The 23,771-nt window shown below is 42.4% G+C and overlaps 1 protein-coding gene across 1 annotated transcript in view; it reads right to left on the reverse strand.

Moving 5' to 3' along the window:
- cttnbp2 (cortactin binding protein 2) overlaps nt 1-23,771 on the reverse strand; it is an 89,161-nt gene that overhangs the window by 28,447 nt on the left and 36,943 nt on the right. Inside the window, exons 3-6 of the mRNA XM_035155962.2 lie at nt 18,728-18,958; nt 8,871-10,269; nt 5,332-5,619; nt 1,203-1,302 (exon numbers count right to left, since the gene is read on the reverse strand). Of these exons, the coding sequence (XP_035011853.1) occupies nt 1,203-1,302; nt 5,332-5,619; nt 8,871-10,269; nt 18,728-18,958 (2,018 nt within the window). The remainder of the gene's footprint in view (nt 1-1,202; nt 1,303-5,331; nt 5,620-8,870; nt 10,270-18,727; nt 18,959-23,771) is intronic.

Here is a 23,771-nt window from a genome sequence, read left to right on the forward strand (position 1 = left end):
CACACACACACACACACACACACACACACACACACACACACACACACACACACACACACACACACACACACACACACACGACTGTAGTTGACAGATCCTCTCTGGCTCAATCTCGGCCTTCCATCATGATCAATACTAATGATCAGAACTGCGTGTGTGTGTATCATAGGGGCAGCAGAAATTAAGGCTGCTGACATTTTAGGGGCTCAGTGTCTGTGGTGAACTGGGTTCATTTAAGCTGTGAAGATTCACCTCCTGAAGCTTCACAGTGACGCAGAGCTGCTCTCAACCACACAGTGGGCACTGTGTGTCACAAAGCCACCGGGGCTCAGCCTAAACCAATGTTGCCACAGCAGTGGGCAGACAAGCTGCCATTTCTTTTGGCACAGAAACTCTGCATGGTTACCGGCATCGGCCCTGCGGTCATATTTCACACATGGGAGGTTCCAGCTGTGCTCGTCTCACAGAAAAATCTGTGATGACTCATCAATTGAAAACAAAAACTATGATATCAGGACCTCTAATGTGAACTGACATTGTGATGGTGAGGCCAATGTGACACACTAACAGAGAGGTAAATCCCAAAAAGGAGAAAACAGTATTACAGTTCTGTTGATATCATCATCGGCTTCTTTGTGCCGATGATGATCACTGGCTACTGTCTGCCAGTGTGGCAGCCCTAGTTCAAAGTGCTCTGTTTAGATTTAGGCTAGAGTTGGGGTTGGGACAATAGAGATTATTGTTATGGTTTCAGAAAGGACTACGTTTTGGCTGAGATGTCAATCACATTCGCTTCCTGATTGGTTCTTATCATGACTCGACTACCAGCGGTGAAGGTCAAATATTGTAAACAACTAGTAGTCTGTCCAGGAAAAGGAATCCCTGCTATTGCTTTTCACCATTGTTTCTCATTCATAGTATTTTCTGTAAGTAAAATGCAGAGTCAACAATCTGCTTCCTGTTTACACCGGCAGACATGTGCACAGTGTCGACAATGATCACGATATGTGTTTTCAGGTGTGTTAGCATGGACATGCATTATTATGGTAATCATAGATACCATATCAGGTGTTACAAAACACTCTTTTGGATGGAAACTGTTAGTTCTGAAAAAGTATTAGTATGGATGTAGCTTAAATCATTACAATGGCATGCGTGTGTGTGTGTGTGTGTGTCTGTGCGGTCCGAGGGTATGAGCTCACCTGCTGTGGCCGTGGGCAGCGGCAAAGTGTAAAGATGTGAATCCATTCTCATCCGATAAATCAGCAGGCGATCCCGAAAACAGCAGCAGCTTCACACACTCTGAATGAATCGACAGAGGGAGAAGTCAGACGATATAGCAGCAGCCTGCTGTTGTTACACCATGAAACATGAATGAAAATCTGTGACAGTCTAAAACCATAAAGTCTCCGTGTAAATGGCCACAAACGCACATTGAAGAGCACAGCAACCAGTTCATCTCATTGCCATGGATACTATAGATGGTGTAACAGATATGGTAGTGATGGTTGAACTTTAGTTACTTTCTAAAAGTGAACTTTTCATGAATTACGTGGTAACATGTGCTCATTGCTGAAAATTTACTTGAATTTCTTTATGGAGATCTTCTTTTCCACTCACTTCAGCCACACAAAACATTTTTGTAATGGGTTTTTCTTTCCAAAATTATGAAACATACCGGCGTATGAAATAAATGGCAACATTTCAGACCCTCTTCACTTTAAAGCCAGATAAATCAACAATAACTGTCTGAGCCTTCCAATACTATATTTCCCATGAGTCTTGGCCCCAGAGGGGGGTCTTTAATCCTTGTTATAATGACCAAGTTGTTGAAATTGTGCTATCCGCTACAACTGAAGAGCACCCATTCATTCATCTTAGAATGTGAACAGAGAGGCCCATTAAAGTGTAACAGCTTTTCAGATAGCGAGATAAGAGACCTGAACATTGAAAAGCAGTTTAACAGAGGTAACACCGGTGCACAGGTACAATAAATACATTTCACAGATTCTGTGTATGAATGCAACACAATAACCGTACAGCAGCTGAGGCCCATTAAAGATACAGTGGATCTATAGTGACTAGGAGCAGCTTGGTATTCTCTCTTTGGTGAGGTAAATACATTACTCTCTCATGATGGGAAGGTTTGTGCTACGTTATGTTTTCCAATATTTGCACGTACTCTTCCTGTGGTGAACACGGTTCAAACAATCGGATCAGATGAGGCGAGAAACTCGGGCTCAAGGACAGTGAAATATTGATGGGGAGGACGTCTGCATCTTTGTGTGTGTGTGTGTGTGTGTGTGTGTGTTGTGTGTGTGTGTGTGTTGTGTGTGTGTGTGTGTGTGTGTGTGTGTGTGTGTGTGTGTGTGTGTGTGTGTGTGTGTGTACCCACCTATAAGCATTTAGTACAGCTGTCCTTCAGCTGCATTAGTCTTGTTCATGGATCAACACTCCTCAACTGACAGTGTTACTAAACATCTCAGCAGGGAAGCACACTGTGATTGACCTGCAGAGTGTGCGTGTGTGTGTGTGACATGCATTCATTATTTTGACTGTGCGATTTGAAGACACTGTGGTGTGGGTCGTGTGTGTGCGTTTGTGTGGGTGTGGGAGCTGAACAAGCTTGCAGTTGAGATCCGTACTGAGGTGACACAGCCCTGACACGACAGTCCATCTCATTTAATGGCAACCAGCATAATGGGATCACCCGCAGCTTGTGCAATTACAGCACATGTAGAGTGTTTGTCAGCATCTTTGTCCCCTCACTGCATCTCCAATCTCCAAGATTGGGCAACCAGGAAAATTACATATTTTGTTAAGTGAAATAGGATAAATAAAACCCCGGCAGCAAACAGATGTTAAATTAGGGGCATTTCTTCTACTATTCATGAAACACTTTTTATTTCTTGGGCTTAAGTAAATAACTAGAATGTCTCTCAGTAGAGTGCCTTCACCAACAGTCCCCTTATGGAACCACATTTAAATTCATTGGATTCAAATCTTTATTTGGATCTGTACCAAAATGTACATACTCATATTTAGCAATCCTCTAAACTAAAAGTGACATTACTATTTTCATCCAGAACTATGAATTATTTTTTGAAATCAATGAAAATGTTGCAAAACGCCCAATCACACAATGTGAAAGTGAAAAAAAGTGGATCCAAATTTTATGGGTTCTTCCATGATCCATACCACATCCTTTCATCAATTTCTTGTTAATCTGTCCAGTAGTTGTGGGATAATCCTCCTAATTAACAAACAAACTCAGATGAAAACATAACTTCCTTAGTGGAGGTAAATGCAGCAATTGTGACATGGGCAAAAGTTACTGCACAGACTGAGGGAAGAATAGATTTCACCATACATCAAAGCATGTCACAGGTAAGTCAAGAAAGTGAAACTAAAAAGAATCTGTCTTCAACAGCAGGACAATGATGAAAATCAGACCCTAACATCCAACATGAACTACTTTGAGAAACAGGAGGTTTTGGAGCAGACACTTTATATCTGTGACTAGAAAGATCTTCAACCTGCTGCGTGTGACTCAATATCTCCCAGAACTAAAAGTGCATCTGCAGGAAGAGTGGGAGAAAATTCCTGAAGTACAGAAAGGATATTTCTCAATTTTTGTTTGCTGCAGGGGTTTTATATCTTTCTTTCTATACTATGCAATTCCTTTCCTTTCTCTGCTCGTGTTGTTTTTATTATCTGATATAATGTTTCCCCTACATCATCTGAACAAGGTGCAAGTTCACGCCATGTTTGCTTTGCCTCGTCAGTCTGAACACTTAACCTAATGATTTCACACGCATATATAGTAGACGCTTAATCTTTGACCGACTGTTCCTCACTGAAGCATAAACTGTGAACGTCAAGCTGCGAGAGGGTTTATTCAAACTGACAACAAGTGAGCATTAGCGTTTAATTTTCAACTTACAAAAAGCCAACAAAAGCACAAAACTGTTATTTCATTTAGCTGCAATGATGATGTCAGGCCACATTTCTGCTGAGATCATTAACTGTGGCGAAAAGAAGTAGGTGGCCGATTCAGTGGAGTTCCCACCACATAGTTCTTGCATTGCATGCAATTGTGGGTACACGCACAACTGCAGCTAAATCTATGAGGTCTGTCTGCGTGGATGGTTAAAACGTTATGGGCCCCACACAATGCAGCAATAGATCAAAACACAAAGTTAGAGATTTGTTATGTTATTATGAGAAGTGCAAAAACTGCTTTGACTTGGCAAAATAGTTGAAATTATTCTCAGTGGAGGTATGCACTCTCAGAGCACCCTACTAGTTTATTTATAAGACTATAATTAGTGTATTGCCTTGCTGTGTGCAGCTAACTGTGAGTCTGTATATATAAACACACTGCATACCTCAGTATTTATAGCTTGACTTTAGAATGTATATTATGGTGGTTTCTTATGATCCTGGAAGGAATTCATCACATATTATTTTCTTCATGCATATCAGCCAAGCATCTCTGGACAATCAATCCTGTATGAAGCCTTTGTTTGCATTGAAGTGTATCACCTTCTGTTTATCAATCGATAATAATCAACACAAGCCTCTGGGGTTTTCTTTGAGTACTAATCTTTGAAAATCAATCAACCAGCCCACCACTGACCAAAACCACAGCCTTTCTCTTCCCAGTGGGCCAACCTCTGCTTTTACATGTGTGGGTATGACTCTGTGTTGTGAATTAAGTGATGGATGTTGTTCAACTAATAATTAATCAAATCCATCAAACATCAAAAGGATATATTGTATTTATGCTTCCGACATTACTCATCTCAATCGTCTCCAAACGGCAGTGATGGAAATGTGACACCCGGCTGAATGTGCTAATTTGGCAAAACAGCGATGTGAGAGGACTTCTCAGTTTCGGGTGTTTGTGACGTCGAACATGACACACCGGAAACAAACGACAGAAAGGCAAACTCCTATACTGGAAATGGGACACGAGTAAATCGGGTTTACCCACGATTTAAAAAACCTGTGTTTATCCACTAGTTTTGGTGTAAAAGAGGTATAAACTGGCTTTAAGATTGACTGGTAAACTTTCCAGCCTCTACACCACCTCTGGATTGACTCCTGCCACCATCAACCCTAAAAGGATAAGCAGTAAAGATAATATCACACGCTCCCAAAAAAGTGAGCTTATCTTGTAAACCTTTTAAATCCTGGGGAGTAAACTTGACCCAGGCCTCTACATGACCTCAGTGTCTTCAGAGGTACAGTAGCTTAAGACAATGAACCCACAGCAACATCTTGTCTGTGTCTTCTCTGATCAAAGCTGATGAATTAAAGGCCAGTTACCTGTGTGTCCGTTCTGAGCAGCAGCAAACAAGGCAGAGGTTTGGTTGTGGTTGTGGTAGAGGTGGTGGTCTTGGTCAGGATGATTGGGCTTGTTCTCCATGGCGGTGGTAGAGGTGATGTTGGTGGAGGTGGTAGTGGTATTGGTGGTGGTCGGGTCTGGTTGGTTAAGCAGCATTGACAATAAAGTGACATTTCCCTGGGAAGCAGCTTGGAGGAGCAGGGGGTGCCCGCCGTCCAGGGCAGCAGGCCCACCGCCACTTAAAGAGGAGACTACGGAGGGACACCAGCCTGCAGGGGGAAGGAGGAGCAGGAGCAGCACAGGTTAAACTAGGAGGAGGAGGAGTTGCAGGAGGAAGAGAAGGTGACTAGAAGTGCTGAGAGTGGAAGAGTAAAGGTTTAAAGAAAAGGTGGACAGTTGGAAGGGAAGGAGAACACACTTCAGAACCAGTCATACAGTCTCTTTTGTCTGAACAGCAGGTGAGAACAAGGTGTTAAGAGTTGAACCATAAACATCAGTGGTTCTATTAACCTCAGAGGACACACGCCTGCTGACGGCCGAGTGAGTTCAAGCTCATGCTGTGCAACAAACATTGTTCAAACCCTTGTCTGTTTTTGTTTCTTTACTCTAATAGAGGTTCTAAAGTTTCAACGATGCCAAATATGTTAGATTGAATAAGAGGAAACAGATGTATACAGTATTATTTTTTGATGAACTGGTTCAGATATTAAAAATAATGACTCTTGCGTTTGCACTATCAATACTTAACTCCTCAGATCTACACATCTCAGATATCCAAAAAGTATATCCAATCGCCCTGTCTTCTTGTGGGATTCTATACATTTCTTTTTTTGTTTTCATTAATCTCATTTAACTGTGGTGTGTTTGCAACTGTAAATAATAATTATGATAGACAGACACTGATTATAACATTCCCCTGCACTATGTAGCATGGGTGTAATGAGTGAAATGTGAACTGTCTTAGTGTATTCCATTAAAACCTGATTTTTAGACCCTTTTCTCATATACCTATATGTATATACCATATATGCCTGTGGTATCATATCATATCTGTAATCTTTTCAACTTTAGAATTTGCTTGTTTTTTTTCCTCTGTCCTGGAAAATACAACTTGAATTCAAGGGTTTTCAAGGTGTTGCTCATGAAGTATCTGATAAAATGACTGGAAATGAATCCACATGCTGAAGCCTTGACAAAAGACTCTTTAACCGGATGATTGATCACATTCATCTTCCACATACAAACAGTATTCACACTGTGGACAAATACACACATTAATATAAAGCATTATTCTCAATAAGCAAGCACAACAAACACACAAAGAGATGAAGTGAACAAGAAAAAAAAAAAGATTAATCACTAAACCCAACAACATTTGATAAAGCTATTGACCACACATATTAAGCTCTACTGAAAGGCATCATGCTAAATGAGCTGCTATTCACCATGGATTCATGTTGTTCTAAACTATGGAGGATAAACATTTGTTAGACAAAGACAGAACAGAGAATTTCAGTGCACACATTTGTTTGATGGACTGAATAAAAGAGATACAACCGAGAGCAGAGAAGACGTGCAGCAGGAGATCTCAGGGACCTGGGTTATGGAAGCTCTTATGGTTGCCCCACCACCGCCCACTCAGACAGAGTGGAATTGGAAAAAGTGCAAGGGCTACAAAACTTTTTTTTGACTGCTAACAAGTGAGACTGTGGCCTGGCTTATAATTGTGATAAATACATCTGGGAAGCAGCAGAATTTCCCCAAAGTGCTTCAGATTTGTACTTTATCAGATTTAAAAGTGGGAGAGATGCTGCAATCAGATGCAATGAAATTAAGAGGGTTTGCAACACCGGTGTTATCACATTTTTGTCCTAAGAAGCAGTGTGCAGGAACCACAATCTCATTATTTTAGTCCAACAGCGACATACAGCTGATCTGGAGTTTAGTTCAATTTGGCAAACTTAGCTATAAAAACAGATCGTCAAATCAGGACACATCTGCCTGTAAAGAACAGGAATTTCTACAGGGCAAACATATTTTGCACATTTCACAGGTAAGTTTAAGGATAATTCCAGTTTATTACAATTTGTTTTTGTTCTTAAAGTTTCTCCATCATTTCTTTCAGATAATGACTCTTAACACAACAGAGGTAAAAATAAAAGGTCAGACTGGGCGAAACAAAGCTGAAACATACGTTGTCAGACAAAAGCCAATTATTTGGAGGTAACACTGACAGTGAGCACATCTGAAACGACAGGAAATAAACTACATTGAGTAAAATATACAAATATAATATACATTGGAATATTATAAGTAATAATATTGAAATTTAACTGAGATTATGTTGTAAACTGCAATCATAGGTGGAAAGTAACGAAGTACATTTACTTTATTACTCTACTTTAGTATAGATTTCAGGTATCTGTACTTTACTTGTATTTATTTTACTGACGACTTTTCACTTCCTACATTTAAACAAATATCTGTACTTTCTACTCCTTACATTTTCAAAAGAGGCTCATTCATTCGTTCTAAGGCATTTGAGGGGAATTATCCTTTTTTAATTTTGCTGCTTTTAACTCAAGTATGTGTACTTCTAGTTGAGTAATGCACGCGTGCACTTTTGCAAACTGTGACTGTGATAGATATTTACAATCAATTGATGACTGACTGATGTCACCTTGTCCCTGATCTCAACTTGCGAAAATGTTTTTGAAAATAATGAGCAGTTATTTTAACTGAGACCAATAATACCTTGGAATTAATACCAAAGTTGTAATAAACTGGCATTATTCTGTAATTATACTACACAGTCCAACCAAGCAAAACACTGCAAGCACATGACAAGGTAAAATATTAATGCCAACATTTATATCAATATGACTCAATCACATACAGATTTGAGGTGTTGATGAAACAGGAAGCAGAGTGGACAGACACTCAGTGAGACAGGTGAATAGAAGCTAAATCAGGGAGCGTGCAGGAAGTGGAAGAGAGGACATGGCATGCTACTGGAAGATGGTAAAGGGTGAGGGAAGGAGAGAGCAGCCTCTGGCATCAGCTTCAGAGAGGACAGGGGTTACTGGTAGGAATCCTACAGACCCATTAGAGTGTACTTGAGGGGAAAGGTCTGGTTTGCCTCAAATCACCCTGACATGCTCCTTCTGCTGCGACATATCACACATGTAAGCGACATGTTGTCAATGTCCACTGCTGATACTGACAACCGACATGGCTAACGTGACAACATGGGAGACGAAGGTTGCCCAGAGGGAGGACATATTAAGGGCAGGGAAAGAGAGATGAGTAGAGAGAAAGAATGCAGCGGGAGACATCGGATCTTGCGTAAACTGATTTGACCCGTGTGCTATTCTGCGTTGCATTCCTGTGGGTAGACCACTTTCCCTGTGACCTGATCACTATGCTAGGCTAAGCTAGGCTAGCGCTGTGGAAAGACAGTCATAGAGTAGAGGCAGTGGGGAGAACTGGAGGGAGAGGGAGCACAGAGGAGCCCCTTTACCTGATGCTGTTGCCAGTGGGCTGCCTGCTGAGGCACAGGGACTACGGGAGGATGGAGCACTAATGGAGGAGGAGGTGGAAGGGGGGTTTATGGAGGAGGGGCTACTGACAGTGGTGGCAGGGCTGATGACGGGGGGGCACTCTGCACATGCTGCTGCCGGCTGCCGCTGAGGGCTCCGGCCAGGCCCTGGGGAGGGGCAGGCACCCACCTGAGAGGCCGTCAGGGCTGGGACCAGGTCCAGGGCGGGTTTGGGTGGCAGCTGGGGCGTGGCTGGTTTTAATCCAGCCCCAGGGGAGCGGCTGCTGTCTCCCACCACCTTGATGGGTGGATGAGGAGGAGATGGGGTCTGGGAGAGCCCTGGCTTTTTGGGAGGTATAGGGGGAGGGTTTCCCCGGTCGATCCTGGCCACCGTTGGCGACTTGAGGCCGATAGGGTGGCTCAGGCGGCCGGGAAAAGGACCTCCCTCTGAGGCTGAGTGGGGCAGGCCTGGACGCAGGGATCCAGCACCTCCTGCTGGAGGGCTGGTGAAGCGCGAGAGAACTTGCGTGACTGTATGACGTGCTTGCTGCTTGGCGGCAAAGTTGTCACGGTTGGTGGGGGAGAGGTCACGGGCTGGAGGACTCTGGGATGCCGTGCCGTTTTGGTCCTGTTCCTGGAACTTGTAGCGGGCCGCCTGGACACGGGGACTGACCCCGCTGGGTAAGCCATGGGGGGCTTGGCCCTCTGAGCCGTTCTCTGTCTGTGCCAGTCCTCCTGAGCTGCTGTGGACGATTCCCCGGCCAGATGTCTTTGGAAGGCTCAGGCCCACATAGTTGGCAGGGGTTGGTTTGACGGGTATAGTGAGGGGGGTCTTCTTTGGACCCTCAACCTCAGTGGGGGGCAGGTCCGTTTGGCAAGACGCTGTTCGAGAGCTGATGGGCTCTGTGGCTACAGAAACAGACATCAGAGCTTTAGGTTTGGGTGGTGGGCTGGTGGCAGCAGCAGGTTGGGCGACAGCAGCATCCTTCCCTTCGCCCCGTTCAGTCCTGAGCTGCTCCACCTCCTGCCGCAGACTCTGGCTCTCGGCCTCCTCACGGCCCAGCCTGGCGCGCAGCTGTTCCCTCTCTGTGTCGAACTCTGACAGCTGTTTCTCCATCTTGGCTTCCATCTGTTGGCTATGCTGCCGCTCGGTGCTCAGCTCCTCCTGCAGCCGGCCAGAGGTGCGACTCTCCTCGTCCAGGCGAGCTTGGAGCTCGTCAAAGCGCTGCGACTCCTCGACCACTCGGGTGGCAAGCTGCTTGCACTCTCGCACTAACATCATGACAATGTGCTTGTTCTTCTCACGTTCATCCTTCAGCTGCGCCGTCAGCTTGCGGTGTTCCTGCTCCAGACTCTGAAGCTGCAGTTTCTCCATCTCCAGCTGGAAGAAGAAACAAACACACAGTCAGAGAACAGTAGCACTGATCAATAGCAACACTCTACAAATACACACACAATGGATAATACCAGGGACATCGTAACATGGGTTTGGGTTATCCGAGTTGGGCTTGGTTGATCTAAAAAAAATAAATAACTAGTGCTGAAATTATTAGTCAGATATTCAATGACAGAAATTTCAACATTTTCATAATCAGTTTTTGTTGAAGCCTCAAACGCTTGAAAAACTGGGGAACATCCTTTAAACAAAGCCAACAGTTACATCATGACAGAAAATCATTGCCTGCTATATTTTTTTCTTCTAAGATTTAAAATTAAATTTCTCCCACCAAACCACAACCTATTACTGATTGAAAAAAGTACAAATAAAAATATAAATACAAAAAGTTATAAATCTTTGAAGGCCAGGCTGTACAGTCTGACATTTTAGACACCAGGGGTCTCATTTATAACCGTTGCGTACGCACAAAACGGGGCATGAAACGTGTATACGCCACTTCTCCCGCAAATGTTGGGATTTATAAAAACAAAATTGACAGGAATATTTCCACGCTTACTGTGACCCATGCGTACGAACATTTTGGAGACGGCTAAATGACGATGCAGACATGAGGTGGTGAACTGAAGCCAGATTATTGATCCACTTCATCATTTACATTAAAAACAACAGCCTTAGTTGTGCTTGCGCGACTTAACTGTTCCAAACGAACCATCAATTGAAAAAGATATAAAACAACTTCCAGCAAATACTGTTCAGATTCCTTTACAGCGGAGTTACAGAGCCAAATCATTAATAGTTTTTAATAATATCTTCTAACACTGTGCGTGTATCATTAAGGATGATCATCACATATTAATCAATACTTTTCTTAAATTAGTTCAATCTTTCTTCAGAGAAGCGCACGCATTCATCAGCCCATCCCACTCGCTCCCTTCCTCTCCTTGTGACACACAGACACACACCGATACACACAAAAACTGTTTCATCGGACACATATGTAAACTTAGTCAATGTATGGAGAGCCGGAGGACATGGTTGGGCACGCTTGGTTTGGCTCGATTAAGTTGGCGCAGTGCACAGTGCAAATGATAGAGACACAGAGAGGAGCAGTGAATTACTGTCAGAGCCGCTAAAAACTGTAAAGAAAAAAAATAAAAATGTATGAAAAGACCACAAATGATGACTGTAAGCAGACATAGATGAGCTGTGCATGGCTCCCTGGGTGTCTGCACCGGACTTGGTGGCGCAGTGGCCGGGCTGTGGAGCTGTCTGGGGTCCCTGTGACTGTAGCCAGGTAGAATTCTTTCAATCATACCATGTTGTTGGAATGGAAATAGTGCATTAAATACTTTTAAGTGTCTGCATAAGCTACTCACTGTATGGGGTCTATGTTAGCAGCGAACCCAAAGCAGAAAGACTTTAAAACTTACTTATGCATTTGTCATATAGTCATCACAACATTCAACAACGTTATCGCATGTTTTCCTAATATTGTGCAGCCCTAGTAGGCACCAGGTGGGACCTCAATCCCTTCAGAGGTTAAATGAATATGAGCGCTGCTGCAGAGCCTTGAACAGTAATAAACTCAGACGGGCACAGTAGGAGGAGCAGTTGACACATGCAGTGGCCCTGTCCTACCACTTGTCATTCAGCTCTTCACTCAACTCCTTCTCCCAGGCACATTCGATGTTAGTAAGAGTATTGTCGTTAAGAGATAAAACTGGATTATAAATCTGTCCGCCAAATGTCAGGGGAGTTTTAAGGAGACAGTCAATGACAGATTTGGGTGGCAACAGAGGAAATTGTGAGATTTGGGTTTTTAAGAAATGGCATATTCGAAAAATAAGGTGCGAGCTTGGCAGGTTGAATTTAGCAGATAATATCTCAAAACTAGCCAAGGTAACGCCACTATAGAGCTCACTAAAATAGTTCAGTCCTCCTCTGTTCAACTTGCCAAAAACAGCATTAACTTTTGCAGGGAAAACTAGATGATTATTGTAAATAGGCCCCAGCAGGGAAGGATTTAAAATTGTCATGACTCAAAGTGGCTAGAGGCATATCAATATGGGGGTGACAGTACAGGGTGCAAACCCAGGGGGAAAACAAACAAGAGTCCACCTCTATTCGGCAGCAGTTTATGTCTGGATAGTTCAGAGAAAAGATGATCGTTTGGATGTTTGCAGCCAAATAATAAAGACTACAATAGCCTTCAGTAGAGCACATACCTCCACCGAGGCCAAACAATCTCCTTGAATTCAATCAAGCTGCACCAAATTAAAAATGCATTTTTTTTTTTTCATCTAGATCCCTGAATTATTTGTTGTGAAATTGGTAGCGTCAAAATACATGTAGATGCTGGTAACGTGTTGTGTAAATATACAAATTCATCTATATGTGTGTATGTATTTCTATTTGTTCTGTTTTAGGAATACTTTGACCTCCATTATGCTGTATAGACTTCACCAGACCTGCTATTTTTGAGGTTGCTGTAGGCTACTTCTTATGAAAACAGGAAAAGCTTTTTTTTTAATATGCTATATTCCACACTATTAAAGAAAGTGTAAAATTAATCCTGGATCTGCCTCGTGATCCTAATCCGCACCAACATTTTATGGTTTTTTCCCTGAGCATGACCACATCCTTAAACCAAGTTTTGTGATAATGCATCCAATAATTTCTGTGTAAAGCTGCTAACTAACAGACAAACAAACAGAGATGAAAACATAACCTTCATGGAAGATATAATACAATTTGGAATAGCTAGGCGCTTTGGCATAGGTCTTTGACGTGGAATATTTCCCTCCATCCTCAAATTTTTAAAACAGTAAACTGTTAATTTGTTGATACATTTTTCCAATTTACTGTTGATAGAGATAATTGATAGCTGCAGCTTTAACCTCAGCATGACATGTGAGCAGACACATGGAGGCAAGTTCTCAGGCGTCTTCAGGTCCAGACTGACTGATACTGCTAACATGCATCTTTTCTTTCCCTTTTAAAACACAGATCAGCAGTCAAAGCACCACCGTCACAGACTGTAAATGCTTCACGAGCTCCATGAACCTCATGTCAAACATCCAATATCTCCTACAGGCATATTTCACACGTATCGTTTGCTACCCTTACGCCACCTGTCTCACCAGCAGCCCCATCTGTGACGTAGAGCAAATCTTTATCCTGAAGACACCATCCATCACCTGAATAGAGAAAATGTTCGCTACAAACACTGCGTTTTAAATTTGACTGTACCTGCTGGAGTTTTATATAGAAAACTCAACTGCTTGTATTCTTGGGCCATGCAACCTAAATCTGAGTCCTTTGTTAGTCACGAAGCCAAACCAAACTAGAATTTCTCAAGGAAAGAATAGATAAATGAGTCAGACAACAAAGCTCGATTAAAGAGAGAGGAGAGTTAAGAGGACATTTTCACAAATAGACAATGGAATAAACCTATCGTTTATGGTTTATTCACCATAAACTATGGTTTGGGGTGGCCATGGCTGGCCACCCCAAACTCAGCCAGGGGGTGGATTTGGTGGAGGGTCTAATTTATCTATTCACAGAGACACAGCGTCTCTTCATAAGGTTGAATTTCGATGACTTGTCAAAGCCCTGGCTTCTATATCTGGGGCACTGCTGCTATTGTTGGCTCAGAGCTGGCTTCACAGAGGGTAGCAGGGCTTAACCAGGGGGCTCGGCACCCAATTGCAAAGACCCCATCACTCTAACAAGCCTCAAAATTATGCCAAACCCTGTCTTAACCGAGACCCTCCCACTCCATCCTTCCCTCCTCCTCTGCTCCGCCACCTCCCATGTTGTAAACCATAAGGGAGTACATGTCACCACCAGCTGATGCTGAGGAGGAGCGGGGGGGGTTTAAAAGCGAGGGGGAGCGCTGAGGGAACGCCAGTTGTTACTCAAAAGGAGGTGCTACGACTAGCTGCTAATTGGGTGAGGATTATGTCTGTTGTAAGGCAGCCTAATGCCTCCGAAGAACAGATTTAGGGATGCTGTAAAGGTGCTGACACAATGTGTAGTCCTTTATAAATTGCATACGGCAATTACATACAGACGCCGCCACCACTGATGCCACTATGACAGAAATGCAATGCTGGAAAAGCTTTTGAAAATCTTTCAACTACTAAAGGCCCTGTTCAGACCTGCTATTTACATCCGTCCTGAGAGATGTGATGATGAGCGGACAGCTCTGAGTCGGTCTGTTCACACCTGACTGTGGCTCCTGTAGCCACTTGTGATCAGATCTCACTTCCCCGCTTGATATGCAAATAACCACAACTGTTGTTTGGGTTTTATGACCAAATAATGTTGTCTTTACCCAGTCTGAGTCGTGTGTAAGCACGAACGAGCAAGCAAGAGAGAAAGAAAAAACAAGAGGGGCAAAGGGTTTTTAAACGTACAATTAGTAACTTCGGCCAATAGGGGTCTCTTGATCAAAACAATAACAAAATACCTAGTTTGATGATGTCGTAAAGCAATGTAGGGTCATGGGAGTTGTTGTCTTCACCACCATTGCCGATGACGTGACTCAGGTGCTAATCATGTTCACCGATGAGGTAACATATTATAGTTTAAATCACGTAACCCAGGACAGTAAATAATCATTATCCATTGCAAGAAAAAACGCCAACTGGCTAACTGGGTAACTGACTAGCACTGTGTTTCTCCTTTGTCACACATTTGTCTTGGAAGTTATAAAAGAGACAGACAAAGCCACAGGTAAAGAGCATATGAAACTAATAGAAGATGACTAAAATGAAAGATCCGTTAATTTAAATAAAAAACATAAAAAAATGAAAAACATCTCTGGGTTTGAACACTGTTGGAAACAGTTTGGATAATGTAAGTACACAAGATAACAAAATATATAACACGGGTCTAGTTTTTTATTTTACTTGTTCAATGTTATACCCTTATGGCTATTACTGTTGGTCTGAATGCAGTTAGGATATAGTTGATCATATTTTTCTTTGTTTGATGGGTTAATAACACATAATGGCATGGTTAACCTTCTTAACTGAATGTGCAATGATGGCCACAGCAGTGTGTGTAAAGTCATCCTTAGACATAGAGTCAGTCTGGGATCACCAACTGAATGAGATTAAACTGGAACTCATTTTTGTGGAGATAATGTGAAGTCACCTCAGGTCGCTCCGTTACTCGCGGGACCAGAGATCCCTGTTGCTTAATGAAATATTCAATGAAGATTACAAGTAGAATCTTTCTTCAAAAAGAGTCTATCCTTACTCCTGAAAGCTGCAGCAAAAAAGCAGCTGATTCAGCTACTGTGGAGAATTGGGGATGAGAAGGAAGAAACGGAGGAGGCAGCCTGAGTACTATTTTAAGAAAGGGGAATTTCAGCACCAGTGGTGGTGACCTTGCTTCCAAATCCAGCCTCACATCACAACATCAACAACACTTTGACAGCCTGCACAAAACTGACAAATAGTGTTTCTTCATCGCTGTGACGGGGCGGGGGGCTCCTTCCGTATTCATGACTGGTTCGAAGAGGAAAAGATGAGCGAGTGGGAGGTGTCTTCATCTTCTCCGTAAACCGATTCAGAGTGTGTTACGTACAAATGCCAGCCTGCCTTCAGCTTGCCTAAGACCTCATGGATAATTCAACAGCTTACTCACCAGAGGATGACAAGAGTGGAAACGGATGGAGGGGGATAAAGATAGCACTGACAATCCCGGTGAAATTCACTCTACCCAGCAACCAGAAGATCCCCTTAGATACATTGAGCCTGAGTCTTTCAGCAGTATTGCATTGTCATAGGTCATTGTAACGATTCATCCTGGCCTGATGACTTCATACCCTGCTGCTGACATGCCGTCAGGTGACATGTTGATTTATTTTGTGCTAAATAGGGTAAAATGTGTTTTTGCATAGCTATGTTTCTAGGTCGTTGTTGGGACAGGAAACAATCAAGTTTCCTTTAGAGTTTTCAGGTCAAATCTCGGATTTAACCAAACCAAAGATCGGTGGAGGGAGTGATAGTGCACGACGGCACTGTGCAAAACAAAACATGTGGTAACAGTGCCCTGCTCTGCAGTGAGAACTGTGATAAGAGGATGTAATCAGGCCACAAATGGAAACTGCCAATTTACATTTATTGATGGAAGCAAAGACACACTTTAGACAATCAGCCTCAAAATCTACTTAACCAGCTTTCCTCTCAAAACAGCCGACTCCTACCTCTCCCTTCATTCTTCCACAACTCATCGCGTGTGTGAATGTGTGTGTGCACCATATATTACTCATGTTGTGGGGACCTAAATCAGTTTACACAGCCACATTGTTATTAAGTCCACATAAATGAAAACAATTACATTTTAAGGTGAAGACACGTTTTAAGGTAAGATTATTGTAAAATAAGTAGTTACTATGGATAAGTTTAGAGTAAGTCTCCAGCAAACCAATGTAATGTTTCGTTTGCTGTGTGTGTGTGTGTGTGTGTGTGTGTGTGTGTGTGTGTGTGTGTGTGTGTGTGTGTGTGTGTGTGTGGCAAAGCTTCCATTAGACTAAAACCTATATAATGTCTGTATTATAGAGTTCAGGTACAGGGCACATACACACAATCACTTAAACAGTATGTTCTTTATTACTCACACATTCATTCTGCCAGCCTCACATCCAAACACTTTCACACATCCACATATTCCTCAACACAGAGGAGGAGAGGGAGAAAATGGGACAACGCCATAGCAGACAACTGGCTGCCCAGTCCATCACAGCCACATAATCCTAAAGAGACCTGGGACGGACACACACGTTTGTACATTTATCTTAGTGAGGACACTCATTGGCATAATGCATTCTCTAGCCCCTTATCATCAAAACTAAATGCCTAAACCTAACCCTTAACCAAACCCTAAACTAATCTAATTCTAACCCTAAAACCAAGTCTTAACCCTCAAACAGCAATGGGTCAGAAAGTGAGGACCAGCCAAAATGTCCTCACAAAGATATCTGTACAAGAACATACACACATAGTCAGCCATCAAAAACAGAAATAACAGAAAATACAAATTGAGTTCACACAAACGCAACATACCCACACTGCCATTCCTATTCTCCACAGTCATAGAATACAAGACACCACTCAAAGACAATTTTCACTTTCCCACATCCTTCTGTAGATAATTTCAGTCACAAAGATTTGTGTGTAAATAAACAGTCTGGTCAAAGAGGAAATGATGTATTCACAGGCCATGTCCAAATTTGATTTACCTTCACTTCATCTGACTCCTGACTCACAGCAGTTACACTGAACTGATAAGGTAATAAATGATGCAGTTTGTAAATGTAAATGATTATTGACCTTGGTGCTGTAGAGTAAACTATATCTGCTACTTGATGGATTCCCATTAAAGTTGGTAGAGAAAAACATGGTCCATAGAGGATTAATCTTAATTATTCTCATCCCCTAATGTCGCCCTCTAGCGCCACCAGCGGGTCAACATTTATATTTAGTTTAAGGCAGGAACTACAGACTGAATTCCTGTAAGCTGAACACAGCCTATGTAGATAGGCAAACAGTACTTTCAGAAGTAGTCAATGCGCAACTGGATTTTCACTGGTTAAAAAAACACTGACACCCACTAACATCTGGCTTTTGTCTGCAATATGAATGGATTGAATCAACATTCACTACTGGGTCAAATTATTCAGCAGTTGAGGTTTTTATCGGCTCCGCCTCCGATCAGCAGTTATGATGCGCATTGAACTTTGGGGCATTGGCACATAAATGCAATATACTTTTATAGTTCTTGGGAACAACCTGCAACAGCAATTTTTACTTTGTACCGTGCAAGGTGAGATGAGAGAGCCTCCTAATTTTGGCATGTTCGTGAAGTCAAACATGACACGCGGGAAAAACAAGAAAGACAAACTCGGCATGTTTGCCCCCGTTTAAAAAAAACCTGCCTATATATGCTAATTTTAGTGTAAAGGAGTAATATATTGTGTGTCAAATTTAAAATATATTGTAATAATTGGTACTCCATTACCTGTCTTCATTATCTGTGACTTCAAAGTGCTTTAATAAATAAATGTGGGACTGGGTTTAGTTGAAAAGCAGTAGATAGTATTTGGCCCAAAAGTTTCTTCTTTAATACATTTTGCTATGCAGCTGATCTGTGTTCATTCCAAAAAACGCACTGTTAAAACAAATCCTGAACGGGTTAAGATAATAATTATCACAATCAGACAATCTAAAAGAATTCAGCTCCTAGTTTGCCAGTTGAGAATTAAGTAACTTTTTCCATGATACAAAGGGTAGAAGAAAAGGACACGATGCTAGGGGGATCAAAATGTTCCCATAGCACCAATACTTGGGACATTTAAGTTTCCTTTTCAGAGTCAGAGGTTAGCCCACACACCCACTAACAGAAACCCTCCTCCTCTCTGGTGTCTTACCCTCTTCTGGCGGCTCTCGGCGGCGGCCAGCTGGGCTGACATACGCTCCTGCATCTTCCTGCAGTGTGCCATGACAGCCTCCAGGACAGAGATGGGGCTGGAGCCCAGGGGCCGTCGCTCCGTGGCTTCCCCGGGGGCCCCACATTCAAAGTCCCGCTGGAGTGCCAGGAAGGGGTCGGTCAGGCTGTAGTGGCCGTATCGCTCCTGGAGAAACACCTCCTTCCTCTGAGCCTAGAAGAAGAAGAAAAGGAGAAAACATGATTTACTTGTTCACTATGTGACTGAAAGTTATTTCGACTCCATCCTGACAATATTTAAATCAGGAATCTTAAAATTAGTATCACCACATTAAACTAGAACATACACATAATAGCTGTTTTCAGGGTCTGCAGATTACCCTGATTTTACCATTCACCTATCAACAATGCAGCAGGATATTCTCCAATCAGACGCATTCACAACAACAGCAAAATATCAGGAACTTTCAGGCGAGGGGTAGTGTCTGTCTGGGTAGAGCATGAGATGCAAATTCTGCTGCGGAAATCACGTGGTTTCGTTCTCAGCGGTGTCAGCCCTTATCACTAAAAACTCTCAAATCTCAAGTTGACGTCTACATGTATGGCTCCTCTTTTTCATCAAGAGAGGATCCTGAGCTTTAACAAGGGAGCAGACAGGAAAAACTGTGGGAGAATGCCCAGAGCATCTAACTCGGACATTTGCATTCTCACATACTGCCCCTGCAGATAATTTCAGGAGAAAGTCCAGATTTCAGTGTCCGTCTGAAAGAATTGATGTATGTTTCAAAATATAGTGTCACTTCTGCTATTTTGTAGGTATGTTTCACAGTGTGCTCATCAACTTTATGGATGTTTCTGCATGGGTACTTTAAAGTGAAATTTTTACATTTAAAAACATTATCTTAACCAGATATCATAGTAAACATTTGTTACTCAAGATTTCCTTTTTTTTCTTGAATGCTCTTGCAGCGTCTCATTCCCAGAGCGCGTCATGGCCCAAACGCCCTCGGTTAGCGTGTCCTCTGACATCAAACAGCAGATAATAAGAGAGCACGCACTTATTTATGGTTATAATGAGGCTTTGAGCGTGACACCACTCTACTTTTAAGTTCAAGCAGATTCAGCACACAGCCCCTCCCTCACCCTCAGGACCTCAGGAGGAGGTTCAGTCCATCGAGCCGTGCCACGGCCCCCGCACACCCCCACCCCACCACTGACCACTGTGAGCCCGCCTGCCTGACTCCACAACCACTCAGCACCGCAACAGGCACGGCTGCTCTCGGATTACAGAGATGAGATGGAGATGGGAGATAGAGTCCTCCAAGCGTGTCGGAGGTGAGAGCAGCAGGCCTCCGGTGTCATTCCAGCATAATGTTAAACTGAGTGATCACAGCCAGAACACGTATCATGGGTGCATTCCAGGCCTTAACTGAGCACCTGCCAAATACTTAAAAAATATGTTTTGTGGAGGATTTAACTAGACCAGCCTCAACTGACTGCAGACATCCACCACGACGGAGAAATACTTCAACTGCACAGCTGCTACTTCTAAAGTGTACCATTCATCATCCAGCTCTGCCTTCCAACAGAATGTAAACAGAATGATGTTCAGCAGATGCTCTCTGATCAGCATGTGAACGCTGGCTGAAGGTTATGGCCAGTAACAACAATAACAATTCAAACTCAAAGAAAACAGCAGGTAAGGTATGATTTGAGATTTGTGTGTTTACCAAAGTTCAGAAAACCTGCCTGGAACTTCTGGAAACATCCAACTTACATTAAATAAATAAACAAAAATAAATACATTTTGCTGGGGCCCAGGCCCATTGGCCCCTGACGTGTTCCAGTCTTCCAATATGACAAATTGTTAAGAATTGTATTTTCTAAAGTTTACACAATGTGCTTGAACATAGAACAATTTTAAAAATATATATATTCTGGATCCACCACTGTCAGATGATTGAATGCCTACATTTGTGTTTTTCCATCAGTCCCATGTGAGGAGACACAGCAGGGACACCAACATTTAAAAAAGGAAAATCTGAACGGAAATGTCATCGGTTGAATGTTTACTTGGTCTATATTAAGTAAAGTGTGCAAACAAAATATACTTCCACCTACTCCATATACAGCGAAGAGTACAGTTACATCAACAATGTTGCAGGTTTTACATCCTTCTTCTTGAATTGCTTCTTAGAATCATTTATACTTTAAAATCAAGTTGGTAGCAGAAGAGGTTAGTTTTTTATATTTTAGCCTCTCCTAAGCAATTTTTTTTTACCCTGATTTGATATCGTACAAATTGCGGGGGATTCAAACCCCAACAACCTCTCACTTTTAACATCCCAGCCAGGTTTCGAGACAGGTGCTCACTTCAAATAGCGAGATGAGTCTGTGAACGATCCCGTAAACGATTGAATGTGATGAAGCTCCTGCAAATGAAGTCCAGTGTTACCCAAACTGCTGTAGTTGGCATCGCTCGGTCCTGAGTAGAGTTACAGGAACATTATCCCTCTGAAACATGCTCTTAATCATTCTGACCACAACCAGATGACCACTTATCCAATGGTCAAATAATACCCGACCAAACCCCACTTGGCTGCATTGCAGCAGCTGCATGGACACCAGACCTTCTGACCATAAGTGGTGGTGAGAGAGTGTAATAACTCAGGGAGGGAAAGAAAACAGCAGAAGCTTCCAGACACAAAGTCCACAAGAGCAGAAATGTAGATTTAAGGAGTATGAGAGGGAGAAAAGGATGATTTATTGAGAATGTTTATTATTAATTTTCACATTGAGCTGGAGGGTACTCGAAAAAAAAATTAAAACATGTAGTTTAAGTTCTCTTTCTTTTTTCTTGACTACATTTCACTGAGAACAATCTCAACAAATATCAACTCCTAAACAGCTTTAACACCTTCTTTTCTCTTCGTTCCTACTTTCTCTTGTTCAGTGAGAGAAGGAAACTCTTCCTTGTGCTGCCAGGATTTACTACCGTAAAGACTGAAAAAGCTGAGCAGGTTAAAATAAGACTACCGTAAAGACGAGAAAGGCGCACAGGTTCAGCTTCAGCTTGCTCTTTGGGTGAATCCATGCTTTGATTAGGCGCAGCCACATTCCATATGACGCGTCGCCTCAGCCCTAATCTTTAAGCTTCCAGGCTACCTTCCCCTTCACAAAGCCGAATATGAGAGTAAATAAAAGTTTCGAGGGGTTTTATTTGACAGAGCAGTGATTCATTTCTATCAGCTACATAAGGTTGGTGAGGGAGGAATAATTAATAACTAGGCGAGAGACATTTCAATGAAATGTGGAGGCGAGAAAACGACAAAGCACCGAAGGACGGACAGCAGGGACGGAGAGGAGCAGGCGGCAGGAAGGTGTTGCAGGAGGCTTTGCCAAAGAAGGAGATGACAAGAGTTTGGAGTACAACACACACACACACACACACACACACACACACACACACACACACACACACACACACACACACACACACACACACACACACACACACACACACACACACACACACACACACACACACACACACACACACACACACAGAGAGAGCAAAGCAGCGCTAAGATTGATGGTGAAAGCGGACAAACTGAGGCAGAGCTCGATGCTGATGTTCTGGCTATGAACAGGCCAATATAAACACACCACAGAGGAAAGGTAGGAGTGGAAAGAATCTAATTCTCTCTCTAATAAACACACACACACACACACACACCTTTCTATTTGGTGTGTGCTGGCCTCATCTCTTTACCTCTGTTCACAGTGGACCATTAATCACTTTAGAAACATATGAAACTGTACTAAAGGAGTTGTCGCATGCACCAGTTAGAAATCTGCTGCCTAAAATTACAACAAAGTCAACATCAAGAACTCGACTTGGGCTGCAAATAACATTTTTCAATCGAGCAATCAATCCCAAGCTGTAAAATAACAGTACAAAGCCTGTAACACCTCCCAAGTCGGTGCCTTTGAATTAACTATTTTATCCAATTAACAGGTCAAAACCCCAAAATTGTTGATCGATTTTCACATATAAGGGTTAGGGTTACAAATGAGAAGCTAAAACAACATCTTTGGTTTTTGCTCCATAAAAATCTAAATCGTCAAAATAGTTGCCAGTTCAGTGAGTTCTAAACTCAAACACAGCAGACACTTCATTTTCTGAAGCTGAAATCCCCAGCAGCAGGGACAGCACCATCTGTACCATCCAAAAGTGATCCTCTCCAAAGCTCTGAGGTAAATAATCAGGAGCAATGCAGGCCACCTTTAAATCACCCTTCATCTCTCAGGATCTTCCAGTAAATATTTACAGAAAAGCTGAGCCCTTCCAGCTCCCAGTCTGCCAGCCGCTGCTCCTCACTTCCACATTAGGATCAGTAAATATCTGATTGAACAGCGTTTTTTGGTTGTTACTTTGTGCGTGTGTGTTCAAAGAAAAGAAAAATACATAAATGAAGTGGCCATCATTTTCATAGTGTTACCCTCCACTTCCAATCTTCATTTCCTTTCCTGTTTTAGATCATTAAAATAATTTTTATTCGAATTACTCCAAATTCAAAAGAGGGTGATGCTGTGGCTGCAAGAATTCACTTGTCACAGCTCAACGACCAACATGGTAAAAACTGTAGCTTAACTCAGTGTTAGAACGCTCCATCAATGTTGTGTTCAACACTTGAGGCTTTGAGTGTAAACATATCAGAATTGGCATATTTTAATTTGTTTAGTCTAATAATTAGGCTAACATTAGGTTGGTTAATGATTTGGTTCAGGTTAATATAGCCGCAGAGTAGGTTGCACACAGTGGACTGTGGCCAATTAAGTCAATATGCATTTGTTTTGCTCTCATCGCCAATCGTTTAGTTGAAGAGTGTGTATGACTTTAGTTTAGCAAGATTTTCTTAGGTAGAAAACAGCTCTGTAGTAAAGCAGCAGTGTTTCATTTTCATGTAATATCAATTGATTATATCTAAAAACGTTTAAAGGCTGAGTTCCACATATTGTTTGTG

This window comes from Hippoglossus stenolepis, chromosome 5 (genome assembly GCF_022539355.2).
Source record: "Hippoglossus stenolepis isolate QCI-W04-F060 chromosome 5, HSTE1.2, whole genome shotgun sequence".
Taxonomy (NCBI): Eukaryota; Metazoa; Chordata; class Actinopteri; order Pleuronectiformes; family Pleuronectidae; genus Hippoglossus; species Hippoglossus stenolepis.